Source organism: Ananas comosus, linkage group 9 (assembly GCF_001540865.1).
Source record: "Ananas comosus cultivar F153 linkage group 9, ASM154086v1, whole genome shotgun sequence".
Taxonomy (NCBI): domain Eukaryota; kingdom Viridiplantae; phylum Streptophyta; class Magnoliopsida; order Poales; family Bromeliaceae; genus Ananas; species Ananas comosus.
The window spans coordinates 11,376,960-11,393,163 of NC_033629.1; the positions used below are offsets into that span (position 1 = coordinate 11,376,960).

The 16,204-nt window shown below is 35.4% G+C and overlaps 1 protein-coding gene across 1 annotated transcript; it reads left to right on the forward strand.

Moving 5' to 3' along the window:
* Positions 7,632-13,018, forward strand: LOC109715013 (protein disulfide isomerase-like 1-4). The gene is made up of 12 exons (XM_020239790.1): positions 7,632-8,220; positions 8,409-8,538; positions 8,760-8,928; positions 9,025-9,143; positions 9,256-9,336; positions 11,392-11,478; positions 11,582-11,656; positions 11,758-11,826; positions 11,932-12,012; positions 12,110-12,244; positions 12,442-12,498; positions 12,609-13,018. Exons 1-12 carry the CDS (start codon positions 7,658-7,660, stop codon positions 12,789-12,791), a joined length of 1,749 nt encoding a protein of 582 aa, XP_020095379.1. The 5' UTR covers positions 7,632-7,657; the 3' UTR covers positions 12,792-13,018.

The following is a 16,204-nucleotide window of genomic DNA, read 5'->3' on the forward strand; positions in this document are numbered from 1 at the left end:
AAGTATCCAAACAACGGATTGAGTAAAATATCAATTTGAATTTTTGCCCAAGTCACCTAGAAGGGTTTTGCCAAACAGGGTGCTAATAGAGTTGGAAAGTAGGAAGTTTTGAAGTTTCAGAGCTTGTCCTGTTGCAGTATCAATTTTTGTCTCTTTGAAAACTTAAGAGAAAAGGTAGATTTGGAAAAGCAAGAATACTTTTTATACATTTTGGGTTTGTGATTCAATCCAAATCGGTGATTTAAAGGACTCTAAATAGGGTGTACAGCTAATGGAATATAAAACTGAATCTTATTATTTTTATGTTGGTTATGGTAATCTGACAATAGATTGCAACACTTCTGTTGGAGAGTTTCTGATTCATCAGTTTCTGAGTCATCAGATAACTGAACACTCCTTTGATGCTTTTAGAACTCTGCATTTAAATAATGTCCAATCATCATCTCTACTTTAGGCAAAGCTATGTTAGATGATTGCTATGAAAGTTGAGGATAGTGGAGTATCAGATTAAAGCATTTAGGGTTTTTAGTGGTTGTATATTTTAGTTACTAAATCTGTATAGCATATTCTTAATCATCTCCTAAATGTTGTATTACTATAGATATATAATTTGTATCTAGAAGAGCTCTTTTTATTTCGATGCACATATGCATACACATCAGAATGCCGATAAGCTCTCTGGTAATATGACCTGGATTCGTATCCTAAAAGACCGAAGACACTGGGTTGAGTTTCAAATAGCTGAACTATATTAGGTTTCAAACTTGAATTTGAATTTGAATATGAGTCTGATAAGCTATGAGATCCAATTTATGGGTGTGTTTGGTTCGCCCCTTTTTCACCCTGGAATCGGAATCGACAAATGGTATGCGGAATTTTCATTCCTACTCCGATTCCGATTCTCAGGTGAATGAGAATCCCTCTAATTACCTCTTTTTCCAATCCGGCCTAGGAAGGCCGGATTGGAAGGATTAAATTTAACTTTTTTAAGCTTATTTTTTAATTAAAACATAAGTTTAAGTTTAAAAATTATATTTATAATTTAAAATTTAATTTAAACTTAAATTAAAAATTAAAATTCAATCAAGCATTCGAATCTAATTTATAAAATTAAATTTAAATTTAAATTTAATTTAAAATCTAAAGTTCTATTCATATTTTATTTAAAATTTAAATTAAATTTATGGATTCAAATTGAAATTGAAATTATAATTTTAAGTTTGAATTTGAATAAATAGAAATAGTTTTATATTTTGAATTATCCGTTCAATTTCAAATTTTAATTTTTTTAAAAAATATATTTAAAATTTTGACATCATTTTAAAATTTTGATGTACATTTTTAATATTTATTCTTCAATTTGAATTTAAACTAATATATTATAAAGATAAAATTGACATATTAATTTGATTACATTTCTAATATCTATTTAAGCCAAACACATACAATGGAAATGGTTCAATCCGATTCCAATTCATGTGGCAAACTAAATAGAATGAGGTAATGAATTATTCAGATTTCGTTTCCAGCTTATTCTTATTTCGATTTCAATACCGATTTTGACTTCGAATCAAACACACCCTATATTTCTAGGTACTTTCTAGTGTGGGTTGGATTCAGATCAGGTTGGTGGATTAGCCTTGTTCATAGATGTCTCTAGATCGAAACAAGCATTTGGTGTGGTGTAAGATGTCCATCCACTCTTAATAGATAAATGAGTGCTATATTCAGCCAATAAGTTATTTTTTATGAATAAGACAAATCAACACATTGGTGGAAGGCATTGTTCTAGTAAAATCGTGACCGCGAAACTTTGCAAGTAACTAAAAATAGACTTTTTAGTCTTTACAGCCATAAAAGAAAATCTTCATGGCACACTAGCTATTGCTGGATAACTTCTCTTGACATCTGAACAGATCCTAAATTGCACTGTCAAATTTTTTTTCACATAGAATAATCATAAGTAGCTCTTTGAGTTCTCTCTCTCTCTCTGTCTCTTGTGAACTCGGTTTCCTTCATTTGTAGAGAAGCCTTTAGAACTCCTCAATGCCCATTAGGATGTCACTTTCAATGTATGGGTGATCACATCCATTATGATTAATTAAGCAATGGTGTCTCGGTTAAGTAGCCTAGCATGCCTCTTCCTTTTTGGGTATATGAAAGAGAAGTCCAACAATTGAAGGTGGAATAAGCCATTGAAAATATTGGACCATGGAAGTCTCATCTTGTAGATCATACTCTAGAATATGAATTGTGCCTTCTGGTAGTGCCTTTCATTTTCCATTCTCAGTTTGTGAAATCTAATCTCCCTTGGTTCGACGCGGTCGAAAAGTTGATTAGGCAATCTTTTGGAATCTGTAGTGGGTCAAAACTGTAGTGATGCTACCTTTATCCATCAATTTACTCTACAAGATTGTTGCGAGATATTAGGGTTCAAATTGTAGAAAAAACTTTAAGTGTGGTTAATGCTAATTGACTTTATGGTAGGGTGTAAGAGAAAAGTTTTCAGAGGGATTGAGAATGGGACCCATCTAAAATTAGCATTCAAAATTATTGATGAGCTACTACCATGCTCTTTTTCCTCATAATTCACAAAGCAATCACCAACTGTCGCTAGAGCAAGTGGCAAAAGGTTTAGTGGTTGATACCCGAGACCCAAGTTCGAATTCTAGTTGATTCACATTTCCAGCTAAGTTTATTTCTAAATGAAATAAACGAAGCGGGTAGCGTGCTAGCTATCTCTCAAAAAAAAAAAAAAAAAAAATCCTGTATACATAAACATTGAACTGGACTTGTCCAAGGAAGAGGAGTCTCATTTTCAAATTCCCCAAAACTGCAGAAAACAAAAGCTATCATCATTCCTGTAGATGATCTCATGCTTATCTCATTTCCTTAATATGAGATTACCATAAGGAGAGGGTCTTGATGCATGCCAAGTGTCTCTACTTTAAAATCCCGACCGTCCATTGAGTTGCAGCTGTTGATATAGATAAATCTTGTAAGGAGCTTTAAGTAGGATTTGTGCTCTGTTGTGTTTGGCTAGTGCAAGTTCCTCAGTAGGGCATGTTTTGATCACATTTATTGAAGCACAATATTGGTCACTCCACCAAATCTCTCTCTTCTCTCTCTCTGTTTCTCACTCTCTCATGGATGGAAGTGAGACAAGATCTAATGGACCATCAGTATGTTTACACAATTCAGCCTCTTCTTCCTCCAATTCTCAAAGCATCTCTTCAACGGCGCCAACTACATCGTCGTCGTCGTCATCATCATCGTCATCGTCATCTTCATCGTCATCGACCACATCAAGCACACACGGGGAACCCGGGGGGAGGATGGTGCTACGGGGATGCCCGCGGTGCCTCATGTACGTGATCGTGCATGAGCAGAACCAGAGATGCCCGAGGTGCTACTCGACTGCTTTGCTCCACCTCTTCTCATAAGGATGTGATGTACGTATATACGTACGTACGTATGTTCCGTATAGCTTCATCAAGCCTCAGTTTTATTACTAATGCATACTTACAGAGGAAGTTTCAGAATAAAGAGAATTGACATTTCTTGTGTATAATTCTTAGGAAAAGAAGAAAACAATGAACTAGATTGCACCCTTCGATTTTTGAGTGTCGTAAAAGTTGTAGAGATACTATAATTTTGATCTTCTGATGAGCAGAGAACATATGGTGTAGGTAAAAAAGAAAAAAGAAAAAACAGAGGTATAACTGAAAATATGATCATATTGCTGATCACTGTGTTATCAATATTCTTCGGTGTTTTTAAATAGAAGTAATGGATCCTGTGAAGATCATCTTGAACAAGCATTGCAAAACCCAGTGTTAGGAGTTTAATTAAGAGGCGGTTTTTTTTAAGAAGAGTCTGTAACAACCCGGAAGATAGCTAGTATTAGTAGTTAGATGTAGGAGAGAAGTAAAGGTAACAGCTTTACTAGTTAGAAGGAGAATAAGGACAGCAGCAGGTGGAGAGGAGGAGGTGCGGCAGGAGGGTCCGACGAGAAGCGCCTTCAAAGAGGCTCAGGCGAGCTTGTCGGAGCAATCTGGCGAGAGGAGGTCCGGGCGGAGTTCTGGTGGGGTCATTTTACTACCGATTTGTTTTCGATGATAGAGCTTTCAAATTGACGATCGGCTCCGTTAAATATGATCTAAACCATTTAAACTATCTAGAAATCAAATTTTACGCACTTTCGATATTGTTCTTTTATCCATCAAGTGAATAGAAAATTGAATNTTATTTTCTTTAGCAACAAAATATTTTAACTATTTATTATGTCTTTTTATCACATATTTTGAACTTTATTGAGAAAATTACTTACTAATTTAAAGAATAGGGGGTTTTGAGCTGTGCCATCGGTACGGGGTCTGTATCATGTCGTTATCTTGTTGACACGGCACAATACGGTAGATACGGTCGTGTTGACGGGCACTTAAAATCTTGCTAAGAGTAAATTAAGTGCTAATTTTTTAGAATGTTTTTTATTAGATTGTTAGTAGTATGTTGACATCATCTTTTTTAAATGTTTTATGATATATTTGTTAAGCGTATTAACAAATTATTAGGAGCCTTTGTGGAATAAAACCAATGCATTTCCTATACATTAGATTTTATCTCACCTCTCTCTCTCTCTCTCTCTCTCTCTCTCTCTCTCTTTATATATATATATATATATATATATATATATATATATATCCATAGCAAACGGGCTCCGTTGTCACCCATTTGTTTTCGATGATAGAGCCTCCAAATCGACGATTGGCACCGTTGAATATGATCTATACCACTTGAAGTGTTTAGAAATCAAATTTCATATATTTTCGATATTGTTCTCTTATCCATCGAGTGGACACAAAAATGAATGACTGAAAATAAATATTTTTTAAAAAATGATGATAGGAGTCTTGTAATCAAGATCAAGAGTATAGATCTTGTTTTAAATAGTTTAAAAAATTTTCTAATAAAAATTCAATTGATTTGAATATTTTTACGCTATTAAACGAGAAAACGCCTCATATCGACCATTAAAATTACAAATTTTAAAATCCTTTGATAATTAGGCAAATGATGTCGAAAAGATTTGAAATTTAATTTCTAAACACTTCAAGTGGTATAGATTATGTTCAACGGTGCCATTATCGATTTGAAAGCTCCATCATCGAAAACAAATGGGTGACAACGAAGCCCGTTTGCTATCGATAGTATATATATATATATAATATATATATATTATATATATATATATATATATATATATATATATATATATATATATATATACTATAGTAGCTAATATACTATTAATAGCACCAAGTCATTGATGCTACCAAGTTTTTGGCCATTGGATTAAGAGAATGCGCTGTTTGGATGATGTTGGCCCCTTAGGGTTGACTTGGTGGTTGGTTGAATAGTATGATCTAACAGGTGAAAATGATCAAAAAGATAGATCTAACGGCGGAAAACTTAGTAGCACCAAGTGCTTCGTACTATTAATAGCATAGTAGCCGGACTCTCTCTCTCTCTCTCTCTCTCTCTCTCTCTCTCTCTCTCTCTCTCTCTCTCTCTCTATATATATATATATATATATATATATATATATATATATTCGGCTACTATGCTATTAATAGCACGAAGCACTTGATGCTACCAAGCTCTCTCTCTCTCTCTCTCTCTCTCTATATATATATATATATATATATATAATTGAGCTTCTACACTTTTAAAAGCTTTCGGTTAGTAGTGCTTTTAAGTTTTTAACCGTTGGATGAAGATTTATAAGGTTAGGATAATAGTGATCATCTACTAGGGTTGATCGTGGAATAGCATAATCTAAAGAATGAAATTGATCAAAGAGATCGATCTAATGGTAGAAACTTATAAGCATGATGCTTTTGCAAGCACTGTAGCCGGACTCTCTCTCTCTCTCTCTCTCTCTCTCTCTCTATATATATATATATATACTGGCTACGGTGCTTATAAAAGCACCAAGCATTTGGTGCTTGTCAATTCTTTTTTTTAGATCTACGCCTTTGATCATTTTCACTCGTTAGATTATACTATTCAACCACACACTTACTTAACCCTAGGAGGCCCACATCATCCTATGCTTGATAAGAGAAATAAAATTATGTTAGCGGGAAAGATGAGACGATATTGTGAACACAAATTGGTTTAGACTCGAAATAAATATATAACTACGTAAGTTAGCACCTTAGCATTAGTCTCTCTTTTGCAAATTAATCTGTTGGCGCCGTAAAATCGTGCTAAGTGGTGAACCGGAATGCACCATCAGCATGGTTCTTGAAGTCAGGGATAAGCAACATATGGTGCATCAGGAATTGAGAAAAACATACTGAAAACTGAAAAGCAGTTAATGCCTATGCGATTCAGATCGGCTAGTAGTACCGACCGTCTAGAGAAAGTGGCAAAAGGCTTGATGGTTGGTACTCGAGACCCAAATTCGAATCCTAGTTGATTCACATTTCTAGCTAAGTTTATTTCTAAATGAAATAAACAAAGCTCGTAGCGTGCTACCTATCTCTCTCAAAAAAAAAAANAATCGGCTAGTAGTGGTCCGCGAAATCAATGATGTGTCAGATCATGAGAAAAACGGGATAATAACGGACGAGATTATAAATAAAAAAAAAAAAAGACACCTAACACAGGAGTCTTTTTCTCCTGAGAAACAAGGAGACCAATTTCCTTTTTATTATATTTTTTATTTTTTAGGAGTAGTTTACATATGATACCTTTTCATTTTCTACATTTACTGTCTTTTCTAGAAGTAATTTGTAGATTTAATTTTTCTCTAAGACTGTAAGCTATAGCAGTGCACCTTCTTCTATAAATATTTTTTAACTTTAAGCAATATATAAGCATTTCGACTTTCAGCCGAATCAGAAATACTGTGCAGTTTCTGGACTCGGTTGATCCAGCGGAACCAAAAATACTGTGTAATTTCTGAACTTGGCTGATTCGATTCCTTATCAGCCGAATTGCTTGATTCGACAGTGGGCGCAAATCTCAAGGATCATCAACAATATCTGCTCTGTCTCTTTGCGCTTTCTAAAAGAGAATTGTGACTGAATCAGCGGTCAAAAAAATCAGCTTGCAGCATAATCATAAATGGCACCTGATTTATTCATATTTTTACACTATTTATAGGTCTAATCAAATGATCAATTTTTATAATATAGAAAAGCAATTTACTGAGTGATAAGATTGAAATATAATGTAAAAAAAAATCGAGGGCCGATTGATGCGGGATGCATGATCCGACCCGCTAAGAAAACGTAATGGGAACTGGGAAGTAAAAGATTCCTCCCGTCCCTCCGAATCCGCCCCGTTTGCATGGTGCACCACCGGAGAATGCGCAGTTTTAAATATTTTTCTCCATTTGCCACGCGTCCGATTCTCATTCGCTGTGTCCGACCTTTCTACGTCACCGTACACTAAACATCCTCCCACGTTTCGCAGTAAACACTCTGCAACTTCTTCGGTGCAACGGTTACACGGTCACGGACTTGCACCTCCTCACTACACCTCCGACAAGTGGGCCCCCCCTTGTCCGTTTCCCCCACTTCAAAACCCCTCGAACCCCTCCCCTCCCCTCCCTCGTGAGCTCTCTCTCTCTCTCTCTCTCTCTCTCATGGCGTCGCGCGCTCTCCTCCTCGCTCTCGCGATCTCCGCGTTCCTCCTCCTCTCCGCCTCCGGCGCCGGCGCGAACGGCGGCGCCGCCAACGACCTCGACGACGAGGACCTCAGCTTCCTCGAGGACGGCGACGAAGCCGCCCCCCACCACGGCTCCGAGGAACCCTCCTTCGGAGGCGACAGCGACGAGCTCGGGGACTTCGACCCCGCCGAGCTCGACGACGAGGAGGACGGCGTCGAGCCCTACTCGGCGGCGGGGGCGGGGGCCGAGATCGACGAGAGCGACGTGGTGGTGCTCGCCGAGGGCAACTTCAGCGAGTTCCTCGCCTCGCGCCGCCACGTGATGGTGGAGTTCTACGCGCCGTGGTGCATGCACTGCCAGGCGCTGACCCCGGAGTACGCCGCGGCGGCCACGGCGCTCCGCGGCGAGGACGTGGCCCTCGCCAAGGTCGACGCCACCGAGGAGAATGACCTCGCCCAGAGGTACGAGATCCAGGGGTTCCCCACCGTGCTCTTCTTCGTCGACGGCGTTCACAGAGACTACCCCGGAGCAAGGAGCAGGTAACAAGCTTTGGATCTGATGCCTTCTCTCACTCGATCTCCTCAAATCCTTGTCAAATTCGCAGTAGCTGTTGTAATTTCTAAGCAGTTTTGCCCTAATTTTGCTTCTTCCCAGGGTTTCTGCTCTAGATCGACCCATGATATTATCAGGGACTAATTATGTGAGGGATTTGGTTTTAATTTTGCAGAGATGCTATAGTGACATGGATCAAGAAGAAGATAGGCCCTGGAGTCCAGAATATCACCACAGTTGATGAGGCAGAGAAGATATTAACTTCTGAAGATAAAGTTGTTTTGGGCTTCCTCGACTCTTTGGTGGTAATTTTATAGAATTGACTCCCTTTTATCTTTTCAATTGCAAAGAGGATCATACTGGAATAAAGAAAATGTACTCTTTCTTGTTAAATTTTTCACAGATAGTTGTTATACTGTTGGAGCCCTAGGGAAGTGCCAAATTGCATTGTTTCGAAAGTTTGTTGTTTCGATCTTTAAGGTTCCCGACGTTATTTGGCTCAGAATCATCTTCTTGATGTCTGCAGGGTGCTCACAGCGACGAGCTTTCTGCAGCTTCAAAGCTTGAAGATGAGGTTAATTTCTACCAGACTGTCAACCCTGATGTAGCCAAGCTTTTCCACATTGATCCGAAAGAGAACCACCCGCCATCTTTGATATTGCTGAAGAAGGAGGCTGAGAAATTAGCCTACTTTGGTATGCTTGTCTCCTAAGTGCTTCAACTTTCTAGGGTTCTATGTCATGAGAAAAGTGTAGGTAACTGCATTGATATGACTGTTATTCGATATGCAGATGGAGAGTTCACTAAGTCTAGCATTGCTGACTTTGTGTTTGCAAACAAGCTTCCATTGGTGACCACATTTACCAGGGAAAGTGCCCCTGCAATTTTTGATAATCCTATAAAGCAGCAGGTAAATCTATGTTGACTGCATCAAACTACTGCCTTGCCGTTTAATGCACATTCTCTCGTGTCAATGTAAGCATGCCTTATGTTTGACATCTGTTCTTCTGTACTACTATTAGATTCTGCTCTTTGCTACATCGAATGAATCTGAGAAGATCGTGCCAACATTCCAAGAAGCTGCAAAACTGTTCAAGGGAAAGGTAAGTGCCGAGTATTCTGATCTACCTCCTCCTTCAGAGTAACTCTGCATAATCACCTAAAACCCAATATTTGTCAATTTAATTATGTGTTTCATTCTTTGTATAATCTTTATGATGAAGCTTGACATGTAAAAATGTAGTTTTGGCCTTATACATAGCATTGAGCCATTTCTTCACTTAACAGCTGCTAACTTTTGTACTGGTGTGATATTTCAAGCGGTTTATATTTTTGACTCATTTTACTTTAGCATTGCTTACGTTGTGTCGAGTCATGACTTAGTTCTGTTATGTATTTTGGATGTCTTCCCAGAAAAAGGGAAGTATCTGGTTGGATCTTATCTTTACTAGATTCTTCATAGCTTCCCAGATTTCAATTTCTCAGTGAATACTTTAATGCAAGGGAATCCAGTGAAAATCAATCTTTTGTGAAGTGTATTTGATTAGTTCTATACCGCAACGATTCAAGTGAAGAGAGATTCGGGTCGACTGTTAGGCGTGTTTGGTTCGAAGTCGGAATCGGAATTGGAATGACACATTACCTAATTCTGTTTGGTTTATCACCTGAATAGGAATCGGAATAAATCATTCCCATTGTCGGTGTTTGGTTCAGATAAATATAAAAAACGTAATCAGATTAATATATTAACTTTATCTTTATAATATATTAATTAAAATTCAAATTAAAAACTAAATATTAAAAATTTACGTCAAAATTTTGAAATAATGTCAAAATTTTAAATCTATTTTTTTACAAAAATTTAACTTTGAAGTTGAGTGGATAATTCGAAATATAAAACTAAATTTCGATTTATTCAAATTCAAATTTAAAATTATAATTTAAATTTTAATTTGAATCCATAAATTTAATTTAACTTTTAAATAAAATTTGAATAAAACTTTATATAAATTAAAATTTAATTTAAATTCAAATTCATAAGTTAGATTCGAAATACTTGATTAAATTTTAATTTTTAATTCAAGTTCAAATTAAAATTTAAAATTTAAAATTTAATTTCTAAATTTAAACTCATACTTTAATTAAAAAAGTTGAAAAAATAAATTTGATCCAAAAAAATATCTATTCCGTCCGGATTCAACTTCTAATACGGCTCGGGAATCGGAATCGGAATGGTACTCCCCCGTACCAAACACCCACAAACGGATTCGCCCATTCCGATTCCGATTCCAGGGTGAAAAAGAAGTGAACCAAACACGTCCTTTGCTTTATTAATCAAAGTTGGGTTAGGTACATTTTGTTCACCCATCCTCCTTGAATGTACTTGTTCTCAATGTTGGAAGCTACAACAGAATCTGTTACTTCTGGATCTTTAGCCATCAGTTGTGATTTATGTTCGAAATGTTGGCACATTGCACTACCAATTGGGCTTCCACTTTTTGTTGGAGTTTTAGCACAAGGCTTATTTTGCACCTAATTACTTATTTGGGCAATCTGAAGCTTTTCATTGGACATTTAGTTTACAACTCTTCAACATAAAATTAATTCTCTCTACATGACTAAACATAAATGAATTAGAAAGTTATTAGGAATCTAACGTATGCTCAGACAAGTCAATCAAAGGGGGTTCTTATTGGCATGACTCTCAGATTGTTAACTAGAGTTGCTGGGTGCTTCATTGGACTACTTTCTGGTTGACCACGGTCAACTGCTGGGTCAGCTAGCCCTTATTTTTTTGGGTGGTTGCGCTGGAGATAGTGTGCCAGATAAACACATTTGGTGTGCTGCAACGTTTTCTCCTTAATATCTGTACGTGGTTGATTCAATTGCCAGCCATTTGGCTGAATTTGAAGAGAGTTCTTTGTTGCGTTCAACTCTCACTGAATGCAGTAGTTGCGCTCTTTTCATGTGATCCTGTACCCTTGAAATATTTCTGTGTAAGGACAGTACATTCTTGTCATGCGATCACGTCCATAATTATTTCCTTTTCCTGTTTCGAAGTCATTAAACTGCTTTAGAAGCTTGATCGTCAGGTTTTGTAAATTGATGTACGGTATATGTTTGTAGCTTGCTCTGAGATACCTATGATTTTGTTGCAGCTCATCTTTATTTATGTGGAGAGGGATAATGAGGATGTCGGTGTACCAGTTTCAAATTACTTCGGTGTGACTGGAGATGGTCCTAAAGTAATATACTCTTCTCTCTTCTTCTTCCGATTATTCGAACATATATTATTGTGCCTTTGTGCTGCTGGATAAATTTCATCATCTGATTAACACAATTATGTAGGTTTTGGCATACTCAGGAAATGAAGATGCCAAGAAATATATACTCGATGGTGAGCTATCATTGGACAGCATAAAGGTTTGTATTCCATTACTATTGCAAAGTGAGCATACATCATTTTTTTCCTCTTTGATTAGTTTTAAATAGAAAAGATGGATAAGGTCTTTTCTTTACTGCAGAAATTTGCCGAGGGTTTCTTGGAAGACAAGCTGAAGCCTTTCTACAAATCTGACCCCATTCCTGAGACTGTAAGTGCCCAAAATTATCCAACTCTCGTTTATTTCTTCCCTAGTTCTATTTTTCTTTTCTTTTTTTCCTTATTTTTTTCTTTTCCATTTTCAACATTTGCATAGAACGATGGTGATGTGAAGATTGTTGTTGGGAACAATTTTGATGAGATAGTTCTCGATGAATCCAAGGATGTCCTCCTAGAGGTAAGTCATTCCTCAGTAATCAATAGCGAACATCTTTATTCGTTCAGCGTAATATAACTTAATACCGTTATTCTTTTTGTGGGTTTGGATGAACCAGATCTATGCACCATGGTGTGGGCATTGTCAAGCATTGGAACCGGTTTACAACAAGCTCGCCAAGCATCTCCGCGGCATTGACTCTCTAGTCATCGCAAAAATGGACGGCACCACAAATGAGCACCCTCGTGCCAAGGTCTTGCCTCTCACTCAATAACTCTCTCTCTCTCTCTCTCTCTCTCTCTCTCTCAGTATTGAGAGATTAGGAACAGAATCTAGAAATGGAACTCTGAACATTCCTCTTTGGCTTATTTTTCAAATATTTTCATAAACTGGAGAATGTTGTCATCAATCCCTTGAATCTGAATGTGTTTTTCTGTTCATACGTTCCAGACCGATGGCTTCCCGACTCTGCTCTTCTTCCCAGCAGGGAACAAAAGCTTTGAACCCGTAAGTTTAATAATCACTTTGTATCAACCATTCGCATCATATCAGTATCATCATTATCATGCTCAGCTCAGTAGTTAGTTCCCTGTCTCACTTTTCTGCATTTTGTACAGGTCACGGTCGATACAGATCGAACGGTGGTGGCGTTCTACAAGTTCATAAAGAAGCACGCCTCGATCCCATTCAAGCTCCAGAGGCCGGACTCGGCAACAAAGTCCGAGAGCACCGCCGCTGGCGATTCCTCTGCAGTGGAGAGTGAGAAGAGTACCAGCTCTGACGTTAAGGACGAGTTGTAGAGAGAGAGAGAGAGAGAGAGAGAGAGAGTGATAGGGAGCTATTCTAGGGTTTTTTTTGTCAGGGAAGGATGATGTTCTTTTAAGTTATCTGAGCAGGTATTTAAAGAGCTTTTCGGCGTAGCATTAGTTGCCCGGGAAATGTGATCTCAAGAGTAGTTTATCTTGATACACCTCCTGTAAGATAAGGAAACTGGAAACTAATAAGAGTGTCAACTCTCCGTTTTTCACTTACTATTCTCATGAAGATTACAAAAACAAGAACTTGCAAGCAGCAGGTGATCGAACATTGTTAATGAGGAGCAATTGATCCATCAAGCAGAGGACTGGGCCAATCAAGATCGATTAATCGAGAACCTGAGGTAATCCAACTCCCAAATTATCGAATTGAGACAGTTTAAAGGTGGAGTGTTCGAAAAGGCTTATTTTTTTTTTTTTAAAAAAAATTGAATGGTCAGAAACCAAAATAGGATGAAGAACGAATCATCCTAAATAACTTGAATTTGAACCCAACCCAGGCACTGATCGTCAAACTTTTGCCCTGGCTTTAGGTGATACTGAAAACGTAAAAGAACAAAATCTGAACCCACAAACAGATCGTCAAACTTTTGCCGCGATTTTCCGTGATACTAAGAACATAAAAAGAACAACAAGAAAAAACAGATCGTCAAACTTTTGCCGCGATTTTCGGTGATATAAAGAACATAAAAAGAACAAAAAGAAAAAGAAGAACAAAGAGGAGTACGTGATGCAGTCAACTGGGTTGCTTTCAGCAAAGCTAACGGGGAATGCAAAATTAAAAATGGAAAAGCCTCTACTTTCAGCATCCAACTTTTCTTTTACCAGAAGAATGAGCTCTAAAAAAAATAAAAAGTTAGCATGCAAATTCACAACACCTCTTCTTGCGCAAGTTAGAGATGCGGTATACTTTATTTGATAATTAATATTTAAAAATTAAAGATTAATTGACTAGATTTATGCTATAACTTTTGAAGTTATTTCATACATATAATAAAAAAGTCTAGAAAATTTTAGAATATAGCAGCAGGACGCCGCCGTTCAATTCCTAATAAATGATGTTTCAATTTTTTGATCATTGATGTACAAGCCTTTTGAGTATTATTAAAAAAATATATCTATTCAATAATTAAATTCTAATTCTACGAATTCAATAATAAGTTTGAAATATACGACTTATCCGTCGATACGATAACTTTACTAAAACTTGGAGAGTTTAAATTTTTTAAAATAATATATATATATTTAAATGAGACGGATAGCGTACTATTTTTTCTGAAAAAAAAGTTATTTTTTTTTTTTTTTTTTCAGAGCAAAATAAAAAATTTGCAGAAGCTTGAAACGTGAAAACATGTCAACGACAGAAATGCACGAGATCCAATTAATATATAAGCATATGAAAATAGGAGGTCAACGCCTCACTCAATCCAGTGTATCCTCACTCCTCGTGAATAATTAATATTTTAAAATTAAAGTTTAATATGACAGATTCAACGTTCTACACCATCTAAAAACTTATATATAAAAATTATTATTATTTAATTTGTAAGAAATAAAGCTTCAAAATTTATAATATCTTTGTAATTTGTTGCTTGGTTACGAAGACTCGAAGAGGAAAGGCGAAAATGTCTGTGAATCAAATTGTGCTGTAGTTGAGGGGTCTCCATGCAATTGTATCTAATATTAAAAATTAGGATTAATTTTGTATCAGTCCCTGCAAACAAAATGAATGATAAATATATCTCTACAAAGTTCAATTTTCATATATTGTCCCTATAAAAATTTTCAAATATATCTTTTTGGTTTGTTACCATTCTTCGTTTGATTCGGATATAAGCAAGAACTAGTTATACCGGGGATAGATACAAGTATGGATTTTAGTAGGAATAAGGGTATTTTTTTATTTGGATGAAAATGTGAGTATAAGCTGGAACTAGAAAAATTGTGTTTGGATAAAAATGTAAGTATAAGGTGGAATAGTTGGTAGTTATAAATAGAAAATAATGATATTACTCCTATAATTGAATTTACATTTTTAAATTTATAATTTTAAATTGAAAAGTTTAACTTTTAAATTTTAAAATTTGAAATTAAAATTTAAAATTTTAATTTTAAAAATTTTAATTTTAAATATCAAATTTTAAATTTAAGACCAAATTTAAATTTGAAAGATATAAAATATCAAATTTAAAATTTAAAAACTAAAAATATCATATTTAAAATTTAAATTTTAAAAATTTTAATTTTAAATATCAAATTTTAAATTTAAGACCAAATTTAAATTTGAAAGATATAAAATATCAAATTTAAAATTTAAAAACTAAAAATATCATATTTAAAATTAAAATTTTAAATTTTATAATTTTAACTTATAAATTTTAAATTTTAAAAATTTAAATTTTAATTTAAAACAAAAATTTCTCTCTCTCTCTCTTTACCCGAGGGTGGGAACAAGCTTGTTCCCACCCCTATACCGGATTGTACCGGGTAGGTAGGAACAAGTGTTCCCACCCACCAATAAAAGTGTTTGGGTATAAGGGGGGATAACCTCCTTATCCCCCTCTTGTACCCAATCCAAACACCCTCTGCGGTATCGTTTGGTTCGGAAATAAACAAAAAGTGACTATTCCAGAAATAAATATAAATTGAGGTATAAACGGGGATTAGATCAATTTTGCTTTCGGATGAAAATTGGGTTATTCCTGAGAATAAAAAAAATAGCATTTGGTTAGGTAAGATGGAATAAGAAAGATAGTGAATTTTTATAAATAAAAAAATAATGATATTGATCTTTTATTATATTTAAATTTGAATTTTTAAAATTTTTAAAATTAAAATTTTAACTTTGAAATTTCAAAATTTGAAATTTAAAATTCTTTTAAAACTATTNATATCTTCGTAATTTGTTGCTTGGTTACGAAGGCTCGAAGAGGAAAGGCGAAAATGTCTGTGAATCAAATTGTGCTGTAGTTGAGGAGTCTCCATGCAATTGTATCTAATATTAAAAATTAGGATTAATTTTGTATCTGTCCCTGCAAACATAATGAATGATAAATATATCTCTACAAAGTTCAATTTTCATATATTGTCCCTATAAAAATTTTCAAATATATCTCTTTGGTTTGTTACCATTTTTCGTTTGGTTCGGATGTAAGCAAGAACTAGTTATAGCGGGGATAGGTATAAGTATGGATTTTAGTAGGAACAAGGATATTTTTTTATTTGGATGAAAATGTAAGTATAAGCTGGAACTAGAAAAATTGTGTTAGGATAAAAATGTAACTATAAGGTGGAATAGTTGGTAGTTATAAATAGAAAATAATGATATTACTCCTATAATTGAATTTAAATTTTTAAATTTTAAACTTATAATTTTATATTGAAAATTTTGAACAAGC

Bases quoted from the DNA above. Each gene is read 5' to 3' on its own strand.
- LOC109715013 (XM_020239790.1), top strand. From the start codon at position 7,658: ATGGCGTCGCGCGCTCTCCTCCTCGCTCTCGCGATCTCCGCGTTCCTC. The intron at 8,929-9,024 runs GTATGCTTGTCT...TTCGATATGCAG, and splicing joins TGAGAAATTAGCCTACTTTG to ATGGAGAGTTCACTAAGTCT. The intron at 11,827-11,931 runs GTAAGTGCCCAA...ACATTTGCATAG, and splicing joins CTGACCCCATTCCTGAGACT to AACGATGGTGATGTGAAGAT.